We start from the raw sequence: 12,108 nt of genomic DNA, 5'->3' as shown, positions 1-12,108 counted from the left end.
GCCAGAATACCTCCGGAACCGCCTTCTACCGCACGAATCCCAGCGGCCGATAAGGTCCCACAGAGTTGGCTTTCTCCAGGTCCCGTCGACCAATGTCGTTTGGCGGGCCCCAGGGGAAGAGCCTTCTCTGTGGCAGCCCCGGCCCTCTGGAATCAACTCCCCCCAGAGATTAGAACGGCCCCCACCCTCCTTGTCTTTCGCAAATTACTCAAGACCCACCTTTGTCGCCAGGCATGGGGGAGTTAGGATATTCCTTCCCCTAGGCCATTACAAGTTATGCATGGTATGTTTGTGTGTATGTTTGGTTTTTATAATAAGGGTTTTTAGTTGTTTTATTGAATTGGATTGTTACATGTTGTTTTTTATCATTGTTGTTAGCCGCCCCGAGTCTGCAGAGAGGGGCGGCATACAAATCCAATAAATAAATAAATAAATAAATAAATAAATAAATAAATATGTACTTGACAAAACAAATAAATAATAATATGGGTCAGTTGCCAAGCACCCAAATTTTGATGACATGACCAAGAGGCTTCTACAACGGTCAGAGGTGTGAAGAGTAGTTGTAAGTCACTTTTTTCAGTGCTGTTGTAACTAAATGAACTCCCGTAAGTCTAGGACTACCTGTATTATTTCCCATTTTCTTTCTGCCAACATTATAGAATAGAATAGAATAGAATTTTTATTGGCCAAGTGTGATTATCTGAAGCGAATGAGCAAAAAAAAAAAAATGCAAGCGATTCTCTCTCTCTTTGTTGGCAATTTGTCTTTATTTGCAATGCACCTTCAATACAAAACTACATCCTGAAAAGAACCTTTCTCTGTGTGGGTGAATAATATATTGTTCGTTTACAAAACAAAACGAGTCGGCCCACATTTTATGAGATAAAAGGGAGTTTTAAAATCCTAGAAGCAGCCGAGGAGGGAGAGGGAGAAAGAGCCCAGGGAGGAGCAAATTAATATGGTGGCTGCAGGTCAGACCCACGAGATTTCTTCCAAACATTCATCAGGTTTTATTTTTCCCCCTCCCCCACTCGCAATAAAACTGGGAAGCCAGAAAAGGAGGTCAAAAAGGAAAAAGAAACTGGCGGCTCGAATAAGAAGTCCCACGGAGTGCGGGCTACACAACGTAAAAGTTTTCCGCGTGACTTTCCCATCTGGAAAAAACATTTTTTGTTTGTTTTAAAGCAAAGGACCCATCCCGGAGCGTGGTTCTGCCGCGATAGGTTGCGAGTCCACTCTGTCAGAAAAAACAGTACACCTGTGCAGCCGGTGGCATCCAAGAGAAGCCCGAAGGACACACGCTGTCCTTGACCATCCAGAAAAATGGGACCGATTTGTTGTTAAGGGTCTTATAATGACATCCTGCACACGTGAGGAGGGAAGGAAGGAGGGAATTGGGGGGTCAGGAAACATTTCAGACCCATCTGTCCTCATCTCCCCACATCCTAAACCCCCCCCCGCCCCCGAAGGGCTGGGATCCTTCTGTACTTTGGGGTGGGCGTGATTTTTTTTAGCCCGTAGTTAGTTTGCAAACAGCTAAACCTTTTCTCTACACACTGAGTCGTGTCCAACGGTTTTAGGGCAGTTGGCACAGAGTCTTGTCTACTCCTGTCCATCTGTCCAACTGTTTTTTCTCCCCACCTCAGCTAGAATTAAGGCATGGGACTAGGCGCAGTGATGGCGAACCTATGGCACGGGCGCCAGAGGTGGCACGCGGAGCCATATCTGCTGCACGTGAGCCGTTGCCCCAGCTCAGCTCCAACACGGATGTGTGTGCCGGCCAGCTGATTTTTGGCTCACACCGAGGCTCTGGGAGGGCGTTTTTGGCTTCCAAAGAGCCTCCAGGAGGATAGAGGGGGGGGGGTTTACCCTCCTGCAGCTCCAGGGAAGCCTTTGGCGCCTGGGGAGGGCAAAACACGAGCCTACTGGGCCCACCAGAAGTTGGGAAACAGGCCGTTTCTGGCCTCCAGAGGGCCTCCGGGGAGCGGGTGGAGATGTTTTTGCCCTCCCCGGGCATTGAATTATGGCTGTGGGCACTCGCGCATGCACGATAGTGTTTACACACGCTCTTTCGGCACCTGAGGGAAAAAAAGTTCGCCATCACGGACTAGGGGCTGGAGAGGGAGTGCTGGGTGGGGAGGAGGGGGGGCTCGATTGGACGGGCTGAGAGTCTGGGCTCTTTCCCGCTGCCGTGGGGCGCTAAGGGAGACCGTCGCCCGCCAACCCGGGCAGGAGCCGCTGGGCCGCGGCCTCACTGCTGTGAGTCCTCAGGTGGTCCTTGAGCGACTCCTTGTAGCGGAAGCTGCGCCCGCACTCAGCGCATTGGTAGGGGCGCTCGCCCGTGTGGATGCGCTGGTGCTTGAGCAGGTTCTGCTTCCGGATGAACCGCTTCCCGCAGACGGGGCACTGGAAGGGGCGCTCACCCGTGTGCAGCCGCTGGTGGTTCTGCAGGTGCTCCTTGCGGCTGTAACACTTGCCGCACTCGGCGCACTTGTACGGGCGCTCGCCCCGGTGGGTCATCTGGTGCCGCACCAAGCCCGAGTGGCAATTGAAGCTCTTGCGGCACTCGGCACACTCGTATGGCCGGGCTTGGCCGTGGTGGCTGCGCTGGTGGACTTTCAGGCTCTTTTTCACCCCGAACATTTTGCCGCACTCGCTGCAGCCGTGGGGCCGTTCGGCCGAGCCCTGAGGGGGGCCAAGGATGCTCTGCAGCTCACTGTCTAACTCCAGAGATTTACCCGCTCTACACTTGGTGGGACTGACGGGCGGCCCACGGGGAGCCTCGTAGCCTTCCGCCGCTGGAGGGACAGCGAGGACCGCCGCCGCAGGAGATTCTCCTTGGAAGACCATCTCCCGAGGCCTCGACGACTCTTCCGGGCACAGTCGCGGCTGCTCGGCTTTGATGGTCATTGCGTCTCCAGCTGGAACAGAAAGCGAAGGGAAAATGAAATCAGTGACATCCTCGACAGGCAGCCTTCATTAGTTCAGGAAGACGCGGCCCAAAACTGAGTACCAAACAACTTTCTCCCCTAAGGAATAACGTAGAACATATATAAGGTACAGGAAATATACTGACGACATTAGTTGGGGGAAAGATCAAAAGCAACATGAGAAAACATTATTTGACTGAAAGAGTAGTAGATGCTTGGAACAAACTTCCAGCAGACGTGGTTGGTAAATCCACAGTAACTGAATTTAAAGCTGCCTGGGATAAATATATATCCATCCTAAGATAAAATACAGAAAATAGTATAAGGGCAGAGTAGATGGACCATGAGGTCTTTTTCTGCCGTCAGTCTTCTATGTTTCTATGACTCGACAGTGTGAAGCAGCTGCAAAAAAAAAGGCCAACACAATCTTGGGGTGCATCAAGAGGCGCATAGAATCTCGCTCACGTGAAGTAATCATTCCTCTCTAGAGTCCTTTGGTACGACCACACTTGGAATACTGTGTTCAGTTTTGGGGGCCCCAATTTAAAAAAGGACATTGATAAACTAGACCAATTTCAAAGGAGAGTTACAAGGATGGTGAGTGGTCTGGAAACCACGTCCTGTGAGGAACGGTTAAAGGTTCTGGGGATGTTTAGTCTGCAAAGGAGAAGGCTGAGAGGAGACTTGATAGCTGTCTACAAATATCTGAAGGGCTGTCACAGAGCAGAGGGATCCGCATTGTTCTCATTAGCCCACGGAAGGACCAGAAACAATGGGATGAAACTGCAGGGGACTAGATTTAGATGAGATATCAGAAAAAAAACTTTCTAACAGTAAGGGTGATAAACCAGTGGAACAGTTTGCCACAGGAGGTGGTAGGCTCACCTTCACTGGAGGTCTTCAAACAGAGAGTGGACAGTCAACTTTCTGGGATGGTTTGAGGAATCCTGCATTGAGCAGGGGGTTGGACCCGATGACCCTGGACGTCCCTTCCAACTCAGGGATTCTATGATTCTAGAACAATAGTTCTCAACCTTTCTAATGCTGCGACCCCTTCATACAGTTCCTCATGTTGTGGTGAACCCCAACCATAAGCCTAGCGCCAATTCTCCCAACAGAGCTTGAAGCTGATTGGCAGGAAGGTCAGAAGGACACTCCCCACTGTAAACGCCTGATTGGTCGATTGTAAAAATATGGTTCCAAGGTGCCAGAATAGAAGCTTTAGTTCCTAACACTGTGGGAAATTTGCCTTTATTCATGTGGTCTTAAGTGACCCCTGTGAAACGGTCGTTCGACTCCCAAAGGGGTCCCGGCCCCCAGGTTGAGAACCACTGATGTAGAGAATTGCACCAACTTCTAACTTGTGGATTGAGTACCAAACAAAGGATGTGTCAGGACTGAAAAAGGCTTAAGCTTCCTGTGACTATTATCCAGGTCTACAAAAAAATATGTTTTGAAATCATCGCAATTGACTTTGTACTTTTCTGAATCAATTATCTTTGTTTTGACTTTAAAAATGTATATAGTTTTTCTGGAGCAGGCATAGTTTTCACAGATCAACATCATTATTATAAGGTATAGGAAATATACTGATGACATTAAGAAAACAGTAACCTACGTATCAGAAATAATGTAATAGCGTAAATGTTTCTATATCAGAAACTTTATGTGAGAAGAGCAAAACTAAGCATATTTTTGGAGTCAGCACATCAAACTCCATAAAACAGACCTATTACCTTTGCTGATGATTTTGTGTGTGTGTTTGTGTTGACCAGTGTTATTGCTAAATCAGATGAACAGAGTTGGAAGGGACCTTACAGGTCATCTAGTGCAGCCCACTGACCAGGCAGGAGACCCTACCCCATTTCTGACAGGTGGAATCCCAGTCTCTTTTTGAAAGTCTCCCACCGCTTCCCAAGGCAACTTCTGTTCCATGGGTGGGTTGTTCTCCCTGCTGGAAATTTCTCCTTATTCTTAGGTTGAATCTCTCCTTCTTCAGTTTCCATCCTCTAATCCAGTGATTTTCAACCCTTTTTTGAGCCATGGCACATTTTTTACATTTGCAAAACCCTGGGGCACATTTTTTGGGGGGGGGGGGGGGGGCGCTAAAAAAAGTTTGGACAATTTTTTTTCTCTCTCTTCCTTCCTTTTGCTCTATTTCTCCCTCCCTCCCTCTTTCTCTCCCTTCTTTTTTCTCTCTCCATCCCTCTTTCTTTCTTTCTCTCTTCCTTCCTTCCTCTTTTTTGCTCTTTCTCCCTCCCTCCCTCACTCTATGTCTTTATCTCTCCCACCATCCCTCCCTCCCTCTTTCTTTCTTTCTCTCTCTTGTTCTCTTTCTCTCTCGTTTTCTTTTTCTCTCTCCCGCTTTCTTTCTTTCTCTCTCTCCCGCTTTCTTTCTCTCTTTCTCTTTCTTTCTCTCTCTCGTTTTCTCTTTCTCTCTCTCATTTTCTTTTTCTCTCTCCCGCTTTCTTTCTTTCTTTCTCTTCTCCCGCTTTCTTTCTCTCTCTCTTTCTTTCTCTCTCATTTTCTCTTTCTCTCTCTCTTGTTTTCTTTCTTTCTCTGAGCTTTGCGGCACACCTGACAATGTCTCACGGCACACTAGTGTGCCGCGGCACACTGGTTGAAAAACACTGCTCTAGTCCTTGTCTGTCCTTCGGGTGTTTTGGAAAACAGGTTGACTTCTCTAGGAAAGCCTCTGAGATATTGGAAGACTGGTATCATAACTCCCCTGGGCCTTCTCCAGATTAGCCATGGCAGGTCCCTGTAGCCCTCCTTTATATGTTTTAGCTTCTTTTTTTTTAAAGAACTGGGGGTGGGTGGGAAGGGTGGGGTGGAATGTGGAGGCTACAATCTTCAACCGTGAGAACCAAGGACACTTATGCACGGTTATCAAAACAAAAGGACGATTCTCAATTGAACACTGTGGCCAATGACCTGTTCCATGGGACGATAAGGTGAAACCCGTCTTTAACTTGCTCAGGATAATTAATAACATAGAAACATAGAAGACTGACGGCAGAAAAGGACCTCATGCTCCATCTAGTCTGCACTTATACTATTTCCTGTATTTTTATCTTAGGATGGAGTTTAATAAGAGTTTTTGCTTTCCTTCAAGTGCAGAAATGATAGTTTAAAAAGTTTTTGCTTTGGGGGATTTTAAAGTCCCTGAAGATGCCTGTTTTTAGATATACAAGGGTCGCCCAGAAAGTAATGCACCACATTTTTCCCCCTCAGCCTACAGTAATGGTACGAATGCGAAACTTTAGATATTGTTCTGTCTGGGTGCCCCCAGACTTCAACACCAACTGGAAAAAGCAGCCAGACACGCTGGTAAAAGCAAAGGCACTTTATAGTTTGAAAAACAAACACAGAGAAAAACCTGTTCTTCCCAACAGGCAGGCTATGAGGCTTCACAGCAGAGTCCTGACGGCCAGACAATACAGCAGACTTCTTGCTGGCGCACACACCACTGTAGAGAATAAGACCCACGCCTTCCCCCCAAGGTTTCAGCCTTCAGAGACGCCAAAGATCACAGCCAGGTCCCAGGACTCCCAAAGATAATACTCCACAATACAGGAAGGGTGGGCCTGCCTTTTCAGCCTTTCTGGGGAGAACCACACCCAAACCCAGCTGTTGCCTCTTTAGGGCTGGAAATACCTGGCTAATTGTCCCCTTCGTTGTGCTGCTCTTCTCTGCCTGAGATCGATGATGGCTTGTGCGTTTTCATCTAAGGGCTCCTGGCTGCTTGCTGGGGAGAGCTCCACCCCGGGGGACTCTGGCTGTTCTCCCTCTCCCTCGGCCTGATGTTCCTCCTCCCCGTCTGCCTGGGCCTCCTCCTCCTCCTCCTGTTCCTCCTCCTCCCCCTCTGAGCATGGAGCCGGCAGAGGTTCAGCCGTTCCCTGAGGAGCCTCAGACGGAATCACAACAGATATAAAGTGACACCTCATCTTACGAACTTAATTGGTAACGGGACGAGGTTTATAAGGTGAAAAGTTTGTAAGATGAAACGATGTTTCCCATAGGAATCAAGGGTAAAGCGATTAATGCGTGCAAGCCCAAAACTCACCCCTTTTTCCAGCCGAAGCGCCCGTTTTTGCGCTGCTGGGATTCCCCTGAGGCTCCCCTCCATGGGAAACCCCACCTGTTTCAAAAGGCGACAGCCGGGCGGTGGCGCCCAGTGGAGCGCCATTTTTGCGGGGGATGGGGGGGGTTTCTTGCACACATTAACTGACTTTACAGTGTTTCCTATGGGAAACATTGTTTTGTCTTACAAACTTTTCGCCTTACGAACCTCCTCCCAGAACCAATTAAGTTCGTAAGACAAGGTATTACTGAAGATCTAAAAGTGTGTCTGCAGGTTTTGTTTTGTTTATTATTAAAATATATATTTTTTTAAAAAAGCAGTAACTGGGGAAAAAACCCTAATGGATGATCATTTAAATATGGGCCAGCAATAGGCAGCAGCAATTAAAAAAAGTTAATATAATCCTGGGTTGTATCAACAGAGGCATAGAATCAAGTAAGTAACCCCAGCAAGACCACACCTGGAACGCTGCAACCAATTTTGGTTACCATGCTGCAAAAAAAATATGTTGAGACTTTGGAGAAATTTCAGAGAACACCAGCTAAGATAATCAAAGGCCTAAAGAGGCTAAACCATAGGAAGAACCACTGCGTGTTTGAGTCTGTCTAGTCTAAACAACAGACGAATTAAGGGTGACATGATAGCACCATTCCAGTATTTCAGGGACAGACACCAAAAAAAAAGGAGGGAGGGGGGTTCAAATTATTCTGCAAAGCCCCAGATAGCAGGACAAGAAATAATGGTTGGAAACTAACTAAAGGGAGAAGCAACCTGGAATTAAGGAGAAAACTTCCTAAAAGTGAGGAGAGTTAACCAGTGGAACTGCTCACCACCAGAGGTTATGGATGCTTCCTCCCTGGAGACTTTTAAGAAGAAACTGGACAACTACTTGTCATAGAAACATAGAAGACTGACGGCAGAAAAAGACCTCATTTTCCATCTAGTCTGCCCTTGTACTATTTCCTGTGTTTTATCTTAGGATGGATATATATGTTTATCCCAGGCATGTTTAAATTCAGTTGCTGTGGATTTACCAACCACGTCTGCTGGAAGTTTGTTCCAAGGATCTACTACTCTTTCAGTCAAATAATATTTTCTCGCGTTGCTTCTGATCTTTCCCCCAACTAACTTCAGATTGTGCCCCCTTGTTCTTGTGTTCACTTTCCTATTAAAAACACTTCCCTCCTGGACCTTATTTAACCCTTTAATGTATTTAAATGTTTCGATCATGTCCCCCCTTTCTTTTCTGTTCTCCAGACTATACTTGTCAGAGATTGTATATAGGTTCTCCTGTTTGAGCAGGGGGCTGGACTAGAAGACCTCCAAGGTCCCATTCCACTCTGCCCATTAGTTGACACGATGAGTACTGGGGAACAAAATTTTTGGTGTCAAATTGCATTGTGTACCAAATCCAATGAATTTCCAAATAACAGTGGTACCTCTACCTAAGAATGTCTCCACTTATGAACTTTTCTAGATAAGAACCAGGTGTTCAAAACATTTTTGACTTACAAACCCAAGCCTCCGAAACTGTAACCGGAAAAGGCAGGGAGAAGCCTCCGTGGGGCCTCTCTAGGAATCTCCTGGGAGGAAACAAGGCCAGAAAAGGTGGAGAGAAGCCTCCACCGGGCCTCTTTGCAATCTCCTGGGAGGAAACAGGGGCAGAAATGGTGGGGAGAAGCCTCCATGGGGCCTCTCTAGGAATCTCCTGGAAGAAAACAGGGCCGGAAAAGGCAGGGAGAAGCCTCCGTGGGGCCTCTCTAGGAATCTCCTGGGAGGAAACAGGGCCGGAAAAGGTGGGGAGAAGCCTCCATGGGACCTTTCTGGGAATCTCTTGGGAGGAAACTGGGCCTCCATCCTCCCTGTGGTTTCCCCAATCGCACGTTATTTGTTTTTACACTGATTCCTATGGGAAAAATTGCTTCTTCTTATCAACTTTTCTACTTAGGAACCTGCTCACGGAATGAATTAAGTTCGTAAGTAGAGGTACCACTGTACTGGTAATCCCTCAATTTACGACCACAACAATGCCCTAATTTTCTGTTGCTAAGTGAGACATCTGTTAAGTGAAATCTGCCACATTTTACAACATTAAGATATGAAGTGAATCACTGCAGTGGGTAAATTAGTAACATAGAAACATAGAAGATTGACGGCAGAGAAAGACCTCATGGTCCATCTAGTCTGCCCTTATACTATTTCCTGTGTTTTATCTTAGGATCCCAGGCATGTTTAAATTCAGTTCCTGTGGATTTACCAACCACGTCTGCTGGAAGTTTGTTCCAAGCATCTACTACTCTTTCCCGGTTGTTAAGTGAATCTGGCTTCCCCATTGACGTTGCTTGGTCTGTAAGTATGAAGCAATTGCCAAGAATCTGAATTTTGATCACATGGACATGGTTGCAATGGTCGTTAAGTCTGAGAAATGGTGATAAATCATTTTCTTTCAATGCCGCTGTAAATTGGAATCATTTCTAAGTGAGCTGCTGTAAATCAAGGACTGTCCCTACCTTTATAATCCAATAGAAAGGAGGACATACGTGTTTCTCAAACTCAGTTACTACAAGACTGAGGTCTACAAACATGGCAACTTTAAGACTTGTGGACTTCAACTCCCAGAATTCTCCACTTTGCTTGACTCTGCCAGGCAGCACGATCCGTTGGTTTTTTTAAATATGATTTTTCCCTGACTTTTAAACATTTTAATACAGTTTGGTCCCCCCCCCCTAATTTATTGATTTGATTTTGATTTTATTTTATTGGATTTGTATGCCGCCCCTCTCTGTAGACTCGGGGCGGCTAACAACAGTAGTAAACAGCATATGACAATCCAATATAAACAGTTAAAAGCCCCTATTGTAAAACCAACATACATACAGACATACCATGCATAAAATTGTAAAGGCCTAGGGGGAAAGAGTAGCTCAATCCCCCATGCCTGGCGGCAGAGGTGGGTTTTGAGAAGCTTACGAAAGGCGAGGAGGGTGGGAGCAATTCTAATCTCTGGGGGGAGTTGGTTCCAGAGGGTCGGGGCCACCACAGAGAAGGCCCTTCCCCTGGGTCCCGCCAAGCGATATTGTTTAGTTGACAGGACCCGGAGAAGACCCACTCTGTGGGACCTAACTGGTCGCTGGGATTCGTGCAGCAGAAGGCGGTCCCGGAGATATTCTGGTCCGGTGCCATGAAGGGCTTTATAGGTCATAACCAACACTTTGAATTGTGACCGGAAACTGATCGGCAACCAATGCAGACTGCGGAGTTATGGCGAAACATGGGCATACCTAGGTAAGCCCATGATTGCTCTCGCAGCTGCATTCTGCACAATCTGGAGTTTCCGAACACTCTTCAAAGGTAGCCCCATGTAGAGAGCATTACAGTAGTCGAGCCTTGAGGTGATGAGGGCATGAGTGACTGTGAGCAGTGAGTCCCGGTCCAAATAGGGCCACAACTGGTGCACCAGGCGAACCTGGGCAAACACCTTTCTTTATTTATTCTCTCTTTATTCTGTTTTTCCCCCACAAATTCCCTGATATTTACCAAACTACTGATTTCCCTGTTTTCCAAGTTTCCTGGACACTCTGTAAAGTAGTCCTTGACTTACAACCAAAAATGGAGTTCAAAATTTCCATCACTGCAGTTGTAAAGTCAAGTCAGATCTGATTTTATGGCCATTTTTATCACGGGGGGGGGGGGCTAAGCAAACACCACGGTCAAAAGCACAACCACATTCTTTCAAACAGGCGGGGCGAATGTTTTGCAGCAAATTGTCAAAAAAGCACCATGAATTGCGATCAGAATCAGGTTTCTAACGGAACTGGGGAGAGGTGAACACTGCACCAGTAGCGGAAATGGAAATGAGCGCGCTGCTCTGGGTGACATTATGGGGTGGCTGCTCCAAGTCCACAGAGAGGGGCAGCATACAAATCTAATAAATTATTATTATTATGTCAATACAACACAGCAAACGAGATCACTATGCTGGATTTCATATTTCATCACCAGTCGGGCGCTTCCCAGGCACCTAGGACTGCGTGATGTAGTGGCGAATTATGTTTGCCGATCCCAGTGAAGCGGCCTTTTGCAATTGACAGATGGAGATTTTGTCAATTCCAATGGTTTTCAAATGTCCACTGAGATCCTTTGGCCCTGCGCCCAGCGTGCCAAGGACCACTGGGACCACTTTCACGGGCTTATGCCAGAGTCATTGCAGCTCGATTTTTAGATCTTCGTATTTCACTAATTTCTCTAGCTGCTTCTCCTCAATTCTGCTGTCTCCTGGGATTGCGATGTCGATGATCCATACTTTCTTTTTCTCCACAATCAGGATGTCTGGTGTGTTATGCTTCAGAATTATTATTATTATTATTATTATTATTATTATTATTATTATTATTATTGATTTCTGACAGTCTCCAAATGAGTGAACAGTGTGGTCAGGCTATAGGGAAAGCGAGTAGAAGGCTTCGCTGCATAGTCAGAGGTATCACAAGCAGGAAGAGGGAGATTGTGATCCCGCTGTATAGAGCGCTGGTGAGACCACACTTGGAATACTGTGTTCAGTTCTGGAGACCTCACCTACAAAAGGATATGGATCAAATTGAATGGGTCCAAAGACGGGCTACAAGAATGGTGGAAGATTCTAAACATAAAACCTATCAGGAAAGGCTTCATGAACTCAGTCCGTATAGTCTAGAGGTCGGAAGGGAAAGGAGGGACACGATCAAAACATTTAAATAGGTTAAAGGGTTAAATAAGGTTCAGGAGGGAAGTGTTTTTAATAGGAAAGTGAACACGAGAAGAAGGGGGCACAATCTGAGGTTAGTTGGGGGAAAGATCAGAAGCAATGTCAGAAAATGTTATTTGACTGAAAAAGTAGCAGATGCTTGGAACAAACTTCCAGCAGATGTGGTTGGTAAATCCACAAGAACTGAATTTAAACATGCCTGGGATAAACATATATCCATCCTAAGATAAAATACAGGAAATAGTATAAGGGCAGACTAGATGGACCAGGAGGTCTTTTTCTGCCGTCAATCTTCTATGTTTCTATTGACACATGTCGTAAATGTGCCCAGATTGTGATCATGTGGA

The 12,108-nt window shown here is 46.4% G+C and overlaps 1 protein-coding gene across 2 annotated transcripts in view; it reads right to left on the bottom strand.

Annotated features, from left to right (window-relative positions):
• Positions 1-751: 751 nt before the first annotated feature.
• LOC139153037 (zinc finger protein 282-like) overlaps positions 752-12,108 on the bottom strand; it is a 32,569-nt gene continuing 21,212 nt past the window's right edge. For both annotated transcript variants that reach the window (XM_070726557.1, XM_070726556.1), the window contains exon 7: positions 752-2,924. In XM_070726557.1, the coding sequence (XP_070582658.1) occupies positions 2,203-2,924 (722 nt within the window). In that variant the 3' untranslated portion in view covers positions 752-2,202. The remainder of the gene's footprint in view (positions 2,925-12,108) is intronic.

The sequence above is a fragment of the Erythrolamprus reginae genome, chromosome Z, assembly GCF_031021105.1.
Source record: "Erythrolamprus reginae isolate rEryReg1 chromosome Z, rEryReg1.hap1, whole genome shotgun sequence".
Classification (NCBI taxonomy): Eukaryota; Metazoa; Chordata; class Lepidosauria; order Squamata; family Dipsadidae; genus Erythrolamprus; species Erythrolamprus reginae.
Note: the sequence above shows the minus strand (reverse complement) of the source record. Positions and strands in the feature narration are given on the sequence as shown.